Below are 19220 nucleotides of genomic sequence, written 5' to 3' on the forward strand. Positions count from 1 at the left end.
TTTATGGTTATGTATTAAAAATCACTTCACTTTTGGAGATACATGTTAAAATATTTATAGATGAAATTATAAGATGTCTGAAATTTGCTTTAGATAATCCAGTGGTGGGAAGGAGTGATGAGTGGGATTATAGATAAAACAAGATTGACCATGAATTGATACTTTATTAGAGTTGGGTGATAGCTATATGGGAATTCATTATAGTATTCCCTTTATGTTTGTATTTGTTTGAAATTTTCCATAATAAAAACTAAAAAAGAGTTTAAATAATTGAAGGACTCTGTTTACCACTTGTAATGCTTGACTTTATTATACTAGATTAGAATTTGAGAAACAAAATACTCGGCTTAATGTTCAACTTGAATATAGTCGCAATCAGCTGAAGAAAAAACTGAATAAGATTAACACATTAAAAGAAACTATCCAGAAAGGTAGAGAAGACATCGATAACCTAAAGAAGGTAATTAATGATGGGTGGCTGAAGTCATTGAAATGATCACTTTCTTCCATGATTAAACATTTGTTGAGTTCCTGAAAAATTCTAATAGTGATAGAAGGTGGGGGCAGGGTACACATTTGAGAAATACTTGAAGTACAGTCCACACAGCTTCATGAATTATTAGATACTGGGAGGGGTGTGACACGGTGAGTCCTGAATTCTAACTTGGTGGATAGGAGGAGAGATTAAGGAGAGAAAATTCTGGACCTGTGGAGCATGACTTCCCTGTGTGACATCTAAATAGCAATTTCCAGCAGGTAGTTAGAGAGGACGTAGATAACAGAAGTCTAGGCCGGTTTAGGGGAGTAAATTGAATCCGTATGTGAGTGGGTGAGGCTCCAACCAGAGAGGAAGGCAGTGAAGAGCAGTGGGGCGAGGATGGAGTTCTGGAAGGAGAGGCCACATAGGTTATGAAGAGGCCAGAAGGGGTGGTGTTACAGAAGCCCCAGAGAGGGAGGGAGAAGGAAGTGAGGAAAGTTGTCGAAAAGGTAAAGTCTGGAAAATGGCAATTTCAAGAGGTCAGAATCTGGAAAATTGCCAATTAAGAGGTCATGGTAGCAAGGACATTTTCACTGACAGTGGAAACAGAAGTCAGACGGCAGCAAGCTGAGAAATGACTCTGAAGTGAAAGAGAAAGGTAGGTAGTGATTACCCGGAAGTGTAAACAAGGGTGGGTCACGTTCTGTGGTAGAGGTTCAGGCAGCCTACAGGATAGGGGTTTACCTTGGAATGGCTGGTTTTGTTGTATTAATAATAAAATGATCTATTGACCTTATTAATGTGGAAGATGGTAAATCTACAATGTAAATCATCTCCATTCAGGCTGAAGAAAATTGTCTGAAAATTGTGGATGAACTCATGGAGAAACGGCAGCAACTTAAGGACACAGTTGTCACTCAGATTACCAACACTGAGAAAGTCCAAGCTCAAATTGAAGAGGAACGGAAGAAGTTTTTGGCAGTTGATAGGTGACTAAGAAGTTTATCAGAGTTTAAAAGATGTTTACCATCAATTTGAATTTTATTATAGGAAGTCTTATTATTTGAATATACACCCTTTGTTGCTTTTGGTCCCACATCACACCTATCAAGCATTGCAGTTTGGGGGAAACCAAGAGAGGTGGTTAGTTGTTTAGAGTGAATAGTTCCTTTTGGTGGGTGAAAAAATGGACCTATATAAAGAGTTCCTTTCCCTAAATCCCCTTGACACCAGTACCTTCCTGTTGGGGAGTCTCCTGCTAGTCTGTCTGTGTGACAAAGCATAGCAGGTGAGGCGCAGAATCTGGAACTACACTGCATGGTTCCATGCCCCAGTTTCGCCGCTTATTTACTGTGCCTTCGTTTTCTCATCGGTAAAATGGGGATAATAATAGTGCCTACCTCATAGAATAGTTGTAAGGATTAAATAAGTGAGTGTTCATATGGTACTTAGAACAGTACCTGTTACACAATAAGCAGGTATGTTTGCCATGATGATGACCAATAACACTTTGAGTCAGCTGGCTTGTTGCACCACAGTGACATCTGCTTTCCTGTGTGACTGACACAAACATAAGTGATCAGATGAAATGAGCTCTGTTTTTGCTCAGCCTCTTGGCATTTCACAATTTCCCACAATGTTCAAAGACCTTTAGTATTTCAAGATACAGCCAGAAAATTCTTTGTCTAAAATTTTTGAGCGGAAATAAGTTCATTTACTCTTGATTTTTTTTTAAAACTCGTATTTAGTTTAAACAGAACCACATCTCTGTCATCAGACTTTTAAAAACCATATAATTCTTAATTTATTTAATTTCATTTCTGGTCCTTCTTCTGGGTCCTCTTTAAAGTTCCACCTTGTTTCAACTGGTAAAACTCCCAAGCCCTCATTAAGATAGAAGGCATTACATTAGTGGTGGCAGTAAAAAAAGTTGAGACTGTCAGGTGCATAATGACTTAACTGGTAAGACATTTCTCTTGCTAAGAGACTCTTTCTCTTGGTTTGATGTTCTAAAATGTAGAACTTATACTGAAAGAGAAATGCAGCTTGAAAAATTGTACAGCTTTAAAAATAAGGTAAGTGGGGCTTCCCTGGTGGCGCAGTGGTTAAGAATCCGCCTGCCAATGCAGGGGACACGGGTTCTATCCCTGGTCTGGGAAGATCCCACATGCCGCGGAGCAGCTAAACCCGCGTGCCACAACTGCTGAGCCTGTGCTCTAGAGTCCGCGAGCCACAACTACTGAGCCCGCGTGCTGCAACTACTGGGCCTGTGCTCTAGAGCCCGCGAGCCACAACTACTGAGCCCACGTGCCTAGAGCCTGTGCTCCGCAACAAGAGAAGCCACCGCAGTGAGAAGCCTGCGCACTGCCACAAAGAGTAGCCCCTGCTTGCCGCAACTAGAGAAAGCCCGCGTGCAGCGACAAAGACCCAACCCAGCCAAAAATAAAATAATTAATTAATTAAAACAAAAATAAGGTAACTAGGAAAGCACTGTATTGGTGCTAGCCTGATTAAAGTAATAATGTTTATTATTGAAAATCCTCCCTTGGATTAAATAATTATATTCATGGCCTTTATCAGGAGTGTTGAAGTTTAAATTACAAGCATCCATGGGCTAACTCTGCAACTTAACAGCACTCATAAGAAAAAATCTTTTTTTTTTTCATGTACATTTATAACATGTTTTTCTTCCTTGGTGCAACTTTACATAATTAGTAAAATATAATCACTTTTTCATATCTGTGTATTTACAGGGAAGTGGGAAAATGGCAAAAAAAAGTTGTAATCCTTCAAACTTCTCTGGAACAGAAGCGGTTAGAGAAACATAACATGTTGCTTGATTGCAAAGTCCAAGACATTGAAATAATTCTTTTGTTGGGGTCACTGGATGACATCATTGAAGTGGAGGTATTCTAGCAAATGATTTTAAAATATGTGCAGTTGTGTGGAACTTAATGTAAGGCCTTTGGCTGCTTAGTGAAGTTGCATCTATGCAGATTCTTTCTCTTGTTCTGAAGCTCCTTTAAGGGCAGAAAAAACGTCTCTAGGAGGGAAAAAAGGCAGGATGGTCCTCATGCCACAGGGCTGGGCATTTTGTGCAGTTCTATTTCTCTTGCTAATCCATGTCCTTTGAGCCCCACAGGATGGACCAGAGTCTCTTACCTGTGCACAGATGCCCAAGAGGGGTCAGAGACTTGAACCTGTTGGAGTTAGGGGTGCTGGGGAGGCGGTGTGAGCCACAGGCCAGGTGCCAGTGGCCTGCTGGCGTGAGCACTTCTCTGTACTCTGGTAACGTTGTCCGCGGTGTGTGGAGGGGTCTTGCTCTGCACCTTCACTGACAACCTGAGGTGGTTCTCTCTCAGCAGAAACGTGCCTCGCTGAGTCTGTCCAGGTGGTGAGAGTGTGGGGGAGGGGAGGCAACAGCAGGCCCCACGGAGCCAGAGGGCGAGACCAGCGTAGACCAGCGTCGGCCAGCGGTGGACGTTTCTCTGTTTGCCTCTTTCCTTTCTTCCTCGTCACATTTGTATCGCACAGTACTCTTTAGGCTGGCTGGAAGTTTATACACCCTTAGTTCTGTCACTCATGTTAAGAAAGATATGCCTATACAGTTCAGGAAGAATATCTTACTGTTAGCCAATCCAGAGGATGGTGAAAATAGTTATTTCTTTTACCTCTCAGATTATCTCTGAGTTCTTTAGTGAATCTCTGTGGTCTCCCTTCCACATCCCTCCTCCCCTTTCTGCTCTGCCCGCAGTCAGAAATCCATGCATTTCCATCCAATTTCTACTCCAGAAGAGGCCTTCAGTCCTTTGAGTTCTTCAATTTGAAGTAACTATAAAACAGTTTTTCTCCTGCTAATATTGACCACTTCTCATAGCATAATTCTGGTGTGATATACTCAGACATCCTTTTTCTTGGGAATTCCCTGGCGGTCCAGTGGTTAGGACTCGGTGCTCTCACTGCTGGGCCCCCGGGGTTCGATCCCTGGATGGAGAACTAAGATCCCGCAAGCTGTGCAGCTCGGCCAAAAGTCTTTTTTCTCTATTTTAGCAGAGATCACATCCCAGATAGAAGGTAAGGAAAGGATAAGGAAAGGAGAAGACCCTTTGCTGGCCACAAGTGTCCTGAACCCCACTCAGATGGCTTTAAAGGGGGAAAAGGCAGGTAAAGGGCTAGGGCTGGAATGGAGGCAGTCTCATACGTGACTCGGTCCAGGAATTTGAACACTGTCAAGAACTCTTTCTGGCTCAGTATGTATTGGCTTTATTTTTTCAGATCAGCTTTCCTCGTGGGGCTGCAGGCTGTAGCCACCAGCTTTGACCAGAGGGGAAAGACACCTCTCCCCTGCCCCCTCTCAGTTAGAAGAATCCTGGGGAAGAACTCTGGCTCATTCAGGGCCACGTGTCTGCTCTTAAGGGTGCAGAGAGAGGGAAGGGAGGCATCTGTAACAGCAGAAGTGGATGGGAGCAGAAAAACAGTACTCACAATAATATAGAGAGAAATGGAAAGTCTGTTTAAAAGGCAGTGTAATTTTAGAAGAGGTTCGTCATAGAATAGTGCAGAGGAAGAAGCAGTTGTAATGACTGACATCTAGGTAAATGCTGTTGGTTAAGTACTCCTGCTGCTGCTTTGGTCCTATTCTTTCAGTTAGTGTGAACTTTCAGAAGTATTCTCCAACATGCCCATCATGAGTGTGAAATTATTTGTTTATTAGCGTGAACGACTTTCATATTCATAGTGGGCTCTTTCAAAGCAGGTATTAATACCTTAAGCTGGATTAATAGTGAATCATTATCTAAAAAGAAAAAGTGATATTTCTGCTCCACTTTGTGCTGATCAAGCCACCTGGGACACTGCATTCGCGTGCTAAGCATGGTGCTCTTGGAGAGTAAAGTGTCCACGATAGTGAAAAGGCCCCAACCGTGTCGTGCTGGGAAGAGAAGTCCTGGAGAATATGGTTATCCCTCGAAGAGAAGAAGGTCTGTCATAGAGGACGGCCCCTACTTGTTCTTTTTGGTCCTAAGGGGGATACTAGGGCTGGGGGATTTAGGACAGAGTCAGATTTCTTCTACTAGGGAACACTTCCTACTAGAAAGAGGGAGGGCCTCTAGTGGGGAGTTCCCTGATTAAAATTTTACAAGACATCTAGTAGCAGCCATGTGCTAGGGGTGCTATACAAGGTAGTGTATAAAGCCCAAAACAGAAAAGGCATTAGGTATAAATTGTGACTCTCCAGAGGGCTGGACAAGGATCGCCGAATAGAATTAATTGTCTTACAACAGTTGTAAGGAATCATTGTCTTACAACCATTGTAAGGTAGAACCTGAGATTTCCCTTCCATTGGAGGTGTGCAGACAGAGGGTAAGTTACCTACATCTGCCAGGATTCTCATAGAAGATTCTTCTATTGTGGGGAAGACTGTACCAGATCACTGGTTCCCAAACCATACTGTGCACATGAAGCATCTGGGGATCTTGTTTCCTAAGAGATTGAATTTCTAATGGCTCCCAGGCGAGGCCCGCTCTTGCTGGCCCACTGACCACACTTTGAATAACAAGGCATCAGATGACTCATATAGAAGCTTAATAAAAAACACGATGTTGAATCACATCAACAGGAACCATGAGATTCAGGGATTCAGCATTACATGTTGTATTCAAGTTCCACTTCCTTGTGAACCATTTTAACATAAATATATTACATAAAATATAGACTTAATTCCAAAAGTAGTTTTATTGGGTTTGTTTCAGCTGAGAACGTCTAGAAAAGAGTGAGTGACAAAGGGGTTTTTTTCTCTTAATTTGTAAGTCTTTGTTTTTGGTATCAGCATTACACCAAAGACCAGCCTACAGCTGAGTAAGTGCTCATGTATTTGTCCCTTCTTTCCTATTCCTCTCTCCATTCAGAGTGATATATATTGAAATTGAAATATATTGCTATGTTGTCAGCATTGCATTAGGCACTGAGACCACAGCAGTGAGTATAACTGCCAAAAATCCCTTCCTTCACATTCTACTAGGGGAGAGATAGGCACAGAAACAAAATGGTAAACAGATAAAATATTGATGTATTTGGTGATGCTGTAGGCTAAAGAAAATATAAAGCAGGGAAGGGCATAGAGAGTATTGGTGGAGGAGAGTTTGCAATGTTAGATGCAGAGGCCATGGATGTCCTGAGAGAAGGCAGCTGGTTAGCAGACAACGTAGAAGATGAAGAGATGCAGACATCTAGGGGAAGGGTGTCCAGGCAGAGGGCAGTGTGCCGGCCCTAAGGTGGACGTGTGCCTGGTCTGTTCAAGGAGGCCAGTGTAGTGGGAGCAAAGCGAGTACCAGGAAGACTGGCGCAAAGTAAAGTTAAAGGGGAAGCAGAGGCCAGACCATCATGGCCTTGCAGGCCAACATAAGGGTTTTAACTTTCAATCTGCATGAGGTGGCAATCAACTGGAGGCCTTGGGACAGACAGATGAGTAGAGATCGCCATTTCAGATAACAAGGGAAGGGCTTCATGTTTTTCAGTTGGGACCTGAAGCAGAAAGTACCCAGGCAACAATGGATATATATGAAAAAGAAGCCGCCATTGAGATAGACTACAGCTCTCTAAGAGAGGATTTGAAGGTAATTGAAAGATTTCTGTTGTTCATGACTAACTCATGGTAATAGTGAATATTTAAATACTGCAGAATAATTTTAGATGATAGAGCATAAATTTAGGGGAGAAAGTAGATTTCCTAATGGTTTTTTAAGAAATAGTCTAAATAGGTTACACATAAAATGTTTAAAACATTTAAAGTTTTTATATCACCGTTTCTTACTGTGTGTTCTGTAGAACACCAATACCATGAAATGTCTTGCCGAAGAAGAAAAGTTTCTGTCAGTGTTTTGAAAGTCTATTCCCTTCTTGGAGATTCAGAATGAATAATAAAGTCTTTGAGAAGTCCTGAAATAGACAAAAGTAGCCAACATACTCCAGCATCCTGAATTGCCCTGTCTGTGTCCCAGTGCAGTACCCTCAGTAGGGGACAAATACTTCACAGCTACAGAGCACAAACCTGGAATCCAGTTTCATGGTCTCTTTAATTTAGCAGCTCTCACTCTTTCTCTTAACCCTATAGCCATATTTTGCTTTGTGTTTTGACTTCGTCCTGAAGCTGCTTCTCTCATGAGGGCAAAATGACTGTAGCCTTTCTTGGCCTTCCAGCCACCCAACCACAACCCTCAGAGAAGAGAGAGACTGCCTTTTGTAGTGGTGCTGTTCTAAAGATTGAAGAAAGGCTTTTCCACAAAGCTCTACCAATTGTCCTCTCATCACAGTGGCCTAAATTGGGTCACATGTTCATTCCTGACCAATCACTGTTGGGGGTGGGATGGACTTAGCTTTAGACCAAGCAGGGTTCCTGGGACGTATGAGGGAGATGGTCAAACATGGGCTCTGTTACAAAGGAAGAAATGGAGAATGGACACCAAGTAGCAGTAGCTACCACATCTTTTAATTTCAGATGTTTCTAATACATTTTGTTACATTTGTTGGGCTCTTTTCATTGTACTTGTGGTACTTTTGGCAATCAGAATAAAGTTCTGATCTATTTTATAGTCTATTCAGTGCTTTCGTATTTAGAAAGTCCTTCCCCACGACATTACTGACTAAATATTTATAAATATTTTCTTCCTGTTAGTGATTTTTTTGTTTTCACTCACCTATTTAATTAATCTGAAATTCATCTTTATATATGGTATGAGGTAAGAATCTGTTTTTTAAAAGGTACGTAAGTTAACCAGTTTACTCAACATCTTCTAAATAATTCTTTTCCCGATGAATTAAAATGTCACCTTTATCAGATATTAATTAACCCCTCTGGGAGGGGGTCAAGAAAATTTTCCTGGAAGGTGATGCCTACATCACTTTTTCCCTTCTCGCTTCACTCAAGTTAGTTCTGCTCATTGTTTAGGTTTCAGCTTAAGTGTTACCCATCCAGATGGGTTGGATCCCTTCTGCCTGCCCCATAATACCTGTGCTTGCCTGGTGGAGGGTTTCGCGCTGTTGCAGACGCCAGTTTGCATGTCTGACTTCCCTGTGAGCTCTTTAAGGGCAGGGACAGAATAGTTTTCATCACTGAATCCTCAGTGTCTAATACATAGTAGATGATCAATATTTTTTAATGAACGAGTAAATGAAGTGATACGTGAATTGTTACTTTTTTAGCCAGATTAAGAAAGATGAAGGTGCAGCGCGTTCCAAGAGAGCAGCATCTATGACTCTAGAGCTATGAAAGAGCACAGCCAACTTCAGGAAGCTACAGCAGTGTGACCTGACCGCACTGCAGACTCAGAGAGGGCCGCAAAGGAGGGCAGGAGTGGATGCGGAGGGAGACGGGCCAGATCCCGAAGGGCCCTGTGCCTAATTATTGTACCTTAGCAGTTTGGATCTAAACGGCATGCTAACCATTGCTGTTCTTTGCCAATAATAGGCTCTACAATCTGATAAAGAAATTGAGGCCCACCTTAGACTCCTACGGCAACAAGTAGCATCCCAGGAAGATGTCCTGCTGAGGACAGCGGCCCCAAACCTCAGAGCCCCGGAGAACCTAAAGACTGTCAGAGACAAGTTTCAGGAGTACACAGACGGTGAAATTAAGCTTTAGTTGTTAGCAATATCATATTCATGGGTGTTAGGAGCTTTGATTTCTATAACATTTACTAATAATCCCCCCTGAATTGTACCTTTGTTTTTATTATATATTTTTTTTCCTCTATTATCTTATAGTAATGTACTTTTAATACTGAATCACTAATTCCTTCCTTTTGAAAAGCGTTCTGCTTTCATTTAAAGACAGGTGTATTGATTATTTTAGAATAGTGTCTTATTTCATACCAGCGTAAGAGGCATATTAGATACTCTGTTGGAGTTTGTTATTATTATTTAAAAATCAGCCCTACCAGAAAAAGGGCTCATCAGTTTTAAGTCATTTTCTTGGAATTAATAATAGTTGAGGTGTTTTGAAGGTAGATTTTACTCAAGACAACCAAACTCAAAATCTAGTTTAAAAAATATTTTATGCTTTAAAGGTGAAATAAGAGAAGCCCTTGGTGGTCTCCAAAATAAAGAACATTGATTCTCTCTTAGCTTTTGAGGCCAGCAGAAAGGAAGCCAGAATACGTAGGCAAGAGTTTGAACAGGTGAAAAAAAGGAGATACAATCTTTTCAGCCAATGTTTTGAGCACGTCTCAGTCGCAATTGATCAGATCTACAAGAAGCTCTGCAGAAACAACAGTGCCCAAGTACGTATTTTTCACCTCAAATATGAGTGGGAACTTCGTGTTATTGGTGGTGTGTTTTTTTTCTGGTGGGAAATCGCCACCACACTATCTGAATGACCCACTTACCGGGCAAAGTCAGCTCATGGAAATTGGTCATTGCAGTGACCTGTGTTCTAGGTCCTACTCATTCCACCACTAACCAGCCTGGACAAGTCAGAATCTCTCTGGTCCTGCTTCTTCATCTGCAAAATGAGTGGGTTAGAGCATTTGGTTTCCAGGTTCTCTTTCAGTTCTGGAATTCTGTCACCTGTACTAATTTGATTTTATAGAGCCATCTCTGTAGTAAAGTTAGGGTGATGTAGATGATCTGGGGAAAATGGTTGATCTGGGGTCTGTGGAGTTGCCCAGAGTAACAAAGGAGAGGGAAAGAACTAAAGGCAGCGTTCAAATCTAGATGTGCCCCTTGTAATCTCTCCATTCCGTGATCAGCATCCACAGCAAATACTGTGGACTTGAATGTGGACTAAAGATGTAGATCTGATCTGATCTATCTGCTTTTCCCTCTTTCTCATGGGATTCTTTTATGACTGAGGTAATCCTGAATCATATATTTAGAATTTTCACCAAAAATAACTTATTTTCAGTAAAGTAAGACTAAAGGACAGGATTCATCAATAAAGATTTGATGAAAGGACCAATGAAAGAACTGAATGAAGATTGTTTTAGTAAGACTGCAGCGTATGCTTCTGAGCTTTGAATGGCAGCCTGATGGGAAGGCCTTATCCTTTATGTTAGAATGCTTTCCCTCTACTCCCTGCCCCAGACACCCTTGCTGTCTGTGATTACATATAGATAGAGCTAAATACATTATTTACAGGCATTGATATTTTTCCATCAAAATGGAGGAAAATCTAACCAAGAGTATTTTGTAGTTAAACTCTGTTGCAATTCCATGTTGAAATTTACTAATAGCTTTTCTGATGCTGCTAAATAAATAACATGTGTTTCAGGCATTTCTTAGCCCAGAAAACCCAGAAGAGCCTTACTTGGAGGGAATTAGCTATAACTGTGTGGCCCCAGGCAAACGGTTCATGCCAATGGATAATTTGTCGGGGGGAGAAAAGTGTGTGGCAGCTTTGGCTCTCCTGTTTGCTGTGCACAGGTAAGGTCACAGTGAGCTATATGATTTTGCATCAGGGCAGAAACCAAATAGACCTTCCTACAGAAGATCTGTTAATTACTTTTCTTTAGTCATATTTAGCGTACGTGATACAAAACTTTTTTTCAGCCAGACAAGTCAGGTTATGCTGTAGGCCTGTAACAATTTAGGCAGCAAATCTAAGAGAGAATTCAGTCTTCGACAGATTTTTATTCAATTTGTTATTATCAGTAGCTACTAATATTCCAGCTTCATAGAAAATAAAGGAGAAAAAGGAGTATCAAATGGCCAGATGTGAAATCAGGATTGCCAAAAAACAGTACCAACAACAAAGCCAAACAAAATAAAAACACCTAACTTGTATATTATTTTCCTTGTCCCTATTCAGAGATCTGCTATTTAGTAAGGAATGTTAAAGTATTTCTTCTGAAAAAAATGTTTAACCTCCTCATTTCCACTGATGATGGTGACACTTAACGTTTGTAAAATAAAGCAAGGGGAAAAATGTTAGCTAAAATTAAGGCAATTAACTTTTGACATTCAAAGCATTAGATGAAGAACTAAGGTATAGATGATGCTGCCTCTCTATTATCATGATCAGAAAGATCAACATAAAAGTTTTACAGCTGTTTTCTACTGGTCTCAAGAAGGAAAAGGAATTGGCAATTACAGGAAAGGAAAAGAAAATGCCATTAATGCAGGAGGACTTTGGGAAAAACAGGAGGCAGGAACTTAAACAAGAGCCTGTGTGAAGTAAATCTTAGCAGAATAAGACTAATACTAGGTGTCACCCCCATCCCATTTATTCAACAGATATTTATTAAATATTTACTGTGTGTCGAGTGGTGTTAACAGACATTAGAGGGACTTCCTTGGTGGTCCAATGGCTAAGATTCCATGCTTCCAATGCAGGGGGCCTGGGTTCGATCCCTGGTCAGGGAACTAGATCCCACATGCCGCAACTAAAGATCCCGTGTGCCACAACCAAATAAATATTTTTTCAAAAATAGACATTAGAGACAGCAGTGAAGAAAACAAATTCCCTGTCTCAAAGATGCTTCATTTTAGTTGAGGAAGACAGATGATAAATAAGGTGTATTAGTAAAGTAATTCTCTAATATAGAGACTATTAGAAAATGACAGATGCTATAGAGAAAATTAAAGAAGGGAATGGTGATAGTAACAGGGAAGGGTTTGCAATATTTAAAAGTCTTCTGGGAAGGCCTATTTGAAAAGGTAGTATCTGAGCAAAGATTTGAAGAAAATAAGGGAGCAAGTCACGTGGATGGATGTTCTAGGGGAGAATTCTAAGGGAAGAATGTTCTAGACATGAGGAACAAGTGCAAAGGCCCTGAGGCCAGAGGGAGCCTGGCGCCTGTAGAGAATAGACTGTGTGCAGCGGCGGCAGGCACAGGATTAGGAAACTCGTGTAGCAGTCAGACTGGAGGATCGTGGCGGGTTAGACCAGTGTGGGAGCAGACAGGGCGTGGGGTAGGAGGGACCCTAATCAACGGGAGTGATAAGAGCTGCCATTCACTAAGCTGGAGAGGACCACAGGAGGGATGGGTTTGAGGGGTAGGTGAGGAGTTTGATTTTGCACGAGTTCACGCTAGACACCCACATGGAGTTGAGGAAGCTGTTGGACCCGTGAGGCCAGGGTTAAAGAGAGAGGTCAGAACTATCAATAGAAGATACTTAAAACCTCCAGAGCAGATGAAATCACCAAGGGAGCTAATCAGATGGAGGAGTGCTCTAAGCGCTGAGCCCCGAAGGCACTGCAGTGTCAAGAAGTTAGAGAGATGAGGAGGAGCTGCTAGGAGACTGGGGCCTGGAGCAATGGGTGAGGCACCGGGTGGAGGCCATGTCCATGTCCTTGTCCTTGACGTCAGAGGAACGGGGAGGACCGCCCCGCCCCGCCCCACCCCCCACCCCCCCCACCCCATACCATCTGCAAAGGTCACCTGGGATGTGAACTGAGAATTGAGCGTTGCATTTACCGACATAGAGGTCATTGGTGACCTAGACAAAAGCATCCAAAAGGATGTGTTTTATTTATTTATCCTGAATACTCTTAGTCCTCTCCTCCAAGTCTTGTAAAACAAAGTTGTAACTTAAGCGATTATAATTTTTTTCTAGTTTTCGGCCTGCTCCATTCTTTGTTTTAGATGAAGTAGATGCAGCCCTGGACAATACTAACATTGGCAAAGTAAGTTCCTTTCTGCTTTTAATTTCCAGTACAGTGTCTATAATTCAAGGATCATGATGCAGCAGTCAGAAGGCAATTTACCCTGAACATGTTTATTTGATAATTGCTGGTTAAAAATAGATTTTTCTAAGTTAAAAATCTAAAAACAAGATGATTCAGGGTAGTAGCTTTCATTCAAGGTTTAGGGGACCCTCAATGAGTTCCTGGGGAGTCAAGTGAGAATCACTATACTGGATCCACAACATTGCTACTGGGTGACTTGCTTTTCCCTAAATCTAGGTTTTTGGGACCTAGTAGTAGACCTTAGTAGTAGTAGTAGCAGCAGACCTTAATAGTAGGCCACATGGCAAACAGGACCAAATTAGTGTTTAATAAAGTCCAAAAATAACATATCTAAATAAAATTCCAAAGGAATTAAAGTTCAAAATTCTGCTCCCCTTCGTTTATTAAAATTTATAGTCATTTACTACACTTGCACTGTTTTCAGTATTTGAGACCATGGGGGAACTAAGGACACAACTGAAAGTCAGCCTTAAAGATCAGTGCATAGATACACAAAGCCACCTGAGAGACAGGCTCTCAGACCACACATCCTGACTGTAAATTTTTGACCTGAGAATGGGGTTGACCATGGACACGTGACCAAAGGATAGCGGCAAACACTGGCAGTGCCTGTCACTGCCCAGGGCTGGGACAGCTCCATCCTGCAGAGTCCCTGTGTTGTGGTCCTACTTCCAGAGCCATCCATTTCCAGAAATGGATGAATGAGATGACTGGGCTTTGCATTTACAGCTGCTTACAAGGAGGCTGCTCTGGTCATGCTGACAGATATATCTCTGTTAATTTGTACACTGGCATTCTGGTTTATACCTTAGTCTTATGAGCTCGGTTAATGAGTCCAGCCCCGAGAGATGTAGTCAGTCTTGGGGTGCCACCCTGACAGGTTGAGTCTCTGAAACTGACCTCCCTGATTTGTTACTCTGTTGAACCTCATGTGTAATGCCTGGGAGAGTCAGGGGATTTTTCAGGAGCTGCAGCCTGTGGTAACTTCTAATTTTAGGCAACAATGTCATCTTTCAGATTTCCCAGGCTGTATTCATCTAACCCAAACCTCTCTAGGACCTTATCTATTTTTTTATACTTTTTAAAAAATTTTATTTATTTATTTATTTTTGGCTGCGTTGGGTCTTTGTTGCTGCGCTCAGGCTTTCTCTAGTTTCGGCGAGTGGGGGCTACTCTTCATTGCGGTGCGCGGGCTTCTCATTGCAGTGGCTTCTCTTGTTGGGAGCACGGGTTCTAGGTGTGCGGGCTTCAGTAGTTGTGGCTTGCGGGCTCCAGAGCGCAGGCTCAGTACCTGTGGTGCACGGGCTTAGTTGCTCCGCGGCATGTGGGATCTTCCCAGACCAGGGCTCGAACCCGTGTCCCCTGCACTGGCAGGCGGACTCTTAACCACTGCGCCACCAGCCAAGTCCCGGACCTTGCTTTTTAAACATGTCATAGCGTACATAAGAATAGCACATCAACACCACCCCCACAGAAGTTAGAAAACAAATCCAAAGTCCCCCGAACGTTGTAGAGAACAGGCAAGAGCCACATTCTGTGACCTACCAGAGACTTCAGGATTACTGGGGGAAGAAAACGGGAAGAAAAGAAAATCTTGATTTGTCTCTCTTGAATGCCAGCCAGTCTGCATCAGCTAACTGGACTCCATAGCCTCACTCATTTGGGAGAAATTTCCCCTCAGAAGGTTAATTTTAGTACTTTGTATCCCATACCCTTTGTGTGTGGTCTGGGGGGTGGGTGGGATCCATCACTGTGGACTGCCCCTTCTCTCTGTAGCATTTAAGGGATCCATATCTTCTAGCAAAATTTAGATGTTCGTATTAGTGGCATCTTCACATACTAGGTCTTTCTTAAGACTTTTCTATTTGCACCTATCCTATGTATCAAAAACCTCTTAATTTCCAGTTTCCCTTTGAGATTTACGTTCCTGGCACCCCGCTGCTGAACTGAGTATGAGCAGTGATGTAATATGAGCAGCTTGGAAGGCGCTTCCAGTCCCTCTTGTGATCAGGGTGCCCAGCATTGATCACAGGCAACTCTCCTAGCAAAATGCATGCCTTACGTATTTGCATCCCATCTCCTCTTCCATTCTATCAATATCCCAAGACTTTTTAAAGACCTGTATCATAGTGGCTGCCATTGCCTCTAATGCGGCAGTTCCTTCTATGAATTCAGCCTCTTAGCCCAAAGCCGTTTCCCTCCTCTCTCATCATTCACCTCAACTAGTGACTCATTCCTCAACCAGAGCTGCCATTCCTCCTTCCAGAACTTGTGCCCTTAGTATCTTGCGTGCAGTCAGGACCAATACACATGGAGAAGACACCCTCTGGAATTGCAGAGAGATCCAGGGAGTTGGCAAGTATCTTGTTAAACTGTGGTTTGAGTCTAAGTTCTTTATCATTCTCCAAATTCTGAGTAGTTTGTTCACCGAGACCCATTTCTCTCCAGCCTGTCTGTTCTTATTCTCATTCTGTGGAATTGCGCCTCCTGAAGGAGCTGCTGAGCTCCCCTCTAACCAAGTGAGTTGATTATGGGTTGTGAATACATATAGAACCGCCAGATTTTTCCCACCCTGAGGCTTTGTTGGCAACATAGGAAGTTGGAAGTTTAAATACCAGCCCTTCTTCACCCTCATAAAATATCTGAGTGGTGGTTTTATCTTGTTGTAAAGGTTGATTTCGTATTCACATGATAGTATCTTAAGTTAGAGCTTTATTCTTAAAAAAATATTCTTCCAAGTTTTCAGGTATAGAATTAATGAGGTTTATATATTTTTTACTAACCTCTTATTTTACAATCTGAGCTATTTCCATTTCTGCAGTTTTAGTGGATTTACTGAATTAACAGAAAGGGAAGTAAGCGCCTTGTCACCTAAAATGGGCAGATTCAGAGACATGCAGAATCACTGTCCTCCAGACCCCGAGAGACGAGACCTTTCTTTACTGATGAAATGTGTGCTTTCTCCTCCCTCCCAGGTATCGAGTTATATCAAAGAGCAGACTCAGGACCAGTTTCAGATGATAATCATTTCCCTAAAAGAGGAGTTATATTGCAAAGCTGATGCACTGATAGGCATCTATCCAGAGGTAAAGATAAGTAAATGGGGGAGAGGAATAAAAATCACCTTAGAGTGTCCTGACAGCACAATTATAAGTTCCTAGTGAAGTCTATAGATACTGTTTGATTTCTGCAGTTTATAAATATAGGCTTAAATGATTTTTTAATCAAATAAGACTTAACAGTAACTACTCAGATATTTTTCCATGGCAGTACACAGAAATTTAAGATATATTTTAAGTGAAAAAGAAAATCGAAAATTGCAGAACAGTATGATATTTGTTTATAAAATAATAGTACATTTTAACTTAGAATAAATTGTCAATATTGTTTCATATTTCTGTAATGTTTGAATGTTGTAGGCAAAAACAAATGCATTGTGGTAGAACAAGGAACTATTTATCTTCCAAAACTAACCAAGGAAAAAAAAAAACAAAGAAATTGGCAAGTTCCAAGTTGTATAGTAACTTCTAGAATTCAAACACACCTTTCTTGAGCCACTGAAAATACTTACCTGAGCTAATGGAGCAGGGCAACTCATTCAAATCATTCAATTCTTGGACAATTAGGTTTTGTTTCCTGTGTTTTCCTTTAAGCTAAGATAAAAATTAACTTCCCTTCCTGTGCCTAATTAATGTTAGGGGATCACTGGAAATATGCTGCCAGAGAGAAATGGAAGTTCTCATTACCAGTGTAGGAGAGGGATACAACCTTTTCCTACCCAACTCAGGTTCTCTGGCTGGGGCCCTGTAAATTAGACCAGCAATAGATAGATTAACAAGAGAAAAACAGGTTATTAATATGTGTATCATGTGTGCACACGTGGGTACACCCAGCAATGAGGAACTCAAAGGGCTGGCTAGAGCTTGGACTTAATACCATCCTAGGCTAAAATGAGGAAGAGTCTTGGGGCTTCTGGGCAGGGGAAGCAAGTGATGGGAAGGTGACCAGGAGAAGTACAGTAAACAAGGGCTGTTCAGTCAGATTTGCTCTGCAGACTGAGGTGCCTTCTCCACTGATAAAGAGTTAAGAGTGGAAAGGGTGTCATCTTTTACATAAATGTAAACCTCCTTTACAAAAGGAAAACGTGTGCCTGGTTTTTGGAGCTTTTCCTGCATCTGCTGGTTTTCAGTAGCCTCTGGCTCAAAACAATCCATATGCAAAAGAGGCCTGTTTCCGGGTGGCATATTCTGGTGCCCTTCACCAGATCAATATAAGACGTAAAGAAAGCTGATGTAATGCAGAGTGATACCCTTTGAGGTGGCTCTAAGGAGGTTCCTTTTCAAATGCAAATCTAGACTCACCAATGGCTCTTATTTTACATTTAATAGCACTTATTCCCTAAGTAAAGGAACTGACTTTTAACTGTCTTCTCTCCCTTTCAGCATGACGACTGCATGTTCAGCCGAGTTTTGACCCTAGATCTGTCTCAGTATCCAGATACTGAAGACAAGAGAAAGCAGCAGGAGGCCCGTTAGGACGCAGAATGCCCCTGTGCTGTAAGAGCAGAGTCACGCAGCGCCCAGGCTAGTCACTGTTCTCACTCTGCCGTTCAACCCCACAGCACTCTTGAGTGACAGACTTCTGGAGCAAAAGCTAGACAGCCTGTGTGTCACTTATGAAAAAGCTTAATTGCTACCAGGCAAAGATGCTGTAGCTCACTTCCATTAAGGAGTGCCCAGGCCCCATTCCAGCAGGTAGTATTTTTTTGTGAGTTAGCTCTGAAAGTTTAAAAAAGAAACCACTATAGTTTTAACTTCCATTTTTGAAAGCCAGTCAGAAAGTTTTCAAATCCTGCATCATCTTTACTCTGATCTCACCTTGTATGTTTAAGTAATCTTTAAGGGAAACTCTTAGTTTCTAAGGTGTTAAACCTGTGTTTTATGGAAAATTATTTCAAGAGGAACTGAAGTCAGTATTGAAAATGCCAATAAAAAAGTCTAATTTCAAATGTCTACCATCTACAGTTTTAGAAACAAAACTTTAAGGTGAAATTAAATTATGTCTCCTTCAATGCAATTTAAATTTTTCTGAATATAATTTCTGTTAAGGAAACACTGAAGAACACAGGTTTTCCCAAGTAACAACTGACTTCTCCACGTAAACAGTCATCCTTATTATCTGTGGGCATCACACATGCCAAAATCCAACACGCTCAAGCCCCTTATTTAAATTGGTATAATATTTGCATATAACCTGTGCACATTCTGTCATATACTTTCAATCGTCTCTACATGACTTATAATGCCTAATACGATGTAAATGCTATGTAAATAGTTGCCTGTATGCAGCAAATCCAAGTATTGATTTTTGGCATCTTTTTTCCCCCGACTATTTTTTTTTTTTTGGCTGCACCACACGGCTTGCAGGATCTTATTCCCCCAACCAGGGATCGAACCCGTGACCCCTGCAGTGGAAGCACGGAGTCCTAACCAACCACTGGACCACCAGGGAATTCCCTTTCCTATTTTCTTTTTGTTTTTGTTTTTGTTTTGCGGTATGCGGGCCTCTCCCTCTGCAGAGGCTCCGGACGCGCAGGCTCAGCGGCCATGGCTCACGGGCCCAGCCGCTCCGCGGCATGTGGGATCCTCCCGGACCAGGGCACAAACCCGTGTCCCCTGCATCGGCAGGCGGACTCTCAAGCACTGCGCCACCAGGGAAGCCCCCCTTTCCTATTTTCAATCCAAGGTTGGTTGAATCCACAGATGTAGAACCCATGGAAACGGAAGGCCCACTGTACATTATTAGGGGTAGGAAAGAAAGTTGCAGAGTTTTCAATAGTACTTCATTTCCATTTAAAAATGGAATTAAAAAATTCTAAGGTGCTGGTGGTCTTGTATTTAAGGCTGCTTTGGGCCCAAGTGCTAATTAATTAATCAAGGAGTGGCCTCCTGAAGTAATGGAATCGCTTTTGAACAACATTCATTATTTCAGGTAAAACTTGCTTTCCTGTGCTCCATCAGCTAGCCTCTAAGAACTTGAGACAGCAGAAGCCACTAGTCC

The 19220-nt window shown here is 41.9% G+C and overlaps 1 protein-coding gene across 3 annotated transcripts in view; it reads left to right on the forward strand.

Moving 5' to 3' along the window:
- The window catches only part of SMC1B (structural maintenance of chromosomes 1B), an 86249-nt gene extending 67966 nt beyond the window's left edge, over positions 1-18283 (forward strand). For 2 of the 3 annotated variants that reach the window (XM_079937921.1, XM_079937922.1), the window contains exons 16-25: positions 319-460; positions 1322-1467; positions 3232-3385; positions 6994-7092; positions 8943-9099; positions 9599-9753; positions 10743-10894; positions 13028-13097; positions 16136-16246; positions 17603-18283. In XM_079937921.1, the coding sequence (XP_079794047.1) occupies positions 319-460; positions 1322-1467; positions 3232-3385; positions 6994-7092; positions 8943-9099; positions 9599-9753; positions 10743-10894; positions 13028-13097; positions 16136-16246; positions 17603-17695 (1279 nt within the window). In that variant the 3' untranslated portion in view covers positions 17696-18283. The remainder of the gene's footprint in view (positions 1-318; positions 461-1321; positions 1468-3231; positions 3386-6993; positions 7093-8942; positions 9100-9598; positions 9754-10742; positions 10895-13027; positions 13098-16135; positions 16247-17602) is intronic. The other variant, XR_013830606.1, reaches the window with a different exon arrangement.
- The last annotated feature ends 937 nt before the right edge of the window (positions 18284-19220 follow it).

This window comes from Stenella coeruleoalba (genome assembly GCF_951394435.1).
Source record: "Stenella coeruleoalba genome assembly, chromosome: 11".
NCBI classification, from domain to species: Eukaryota; Metazoa; Chordata; class Mammalia; order Artiodactyla; family Delphinidae; genus Stenella; species Stenella coeruleoalba.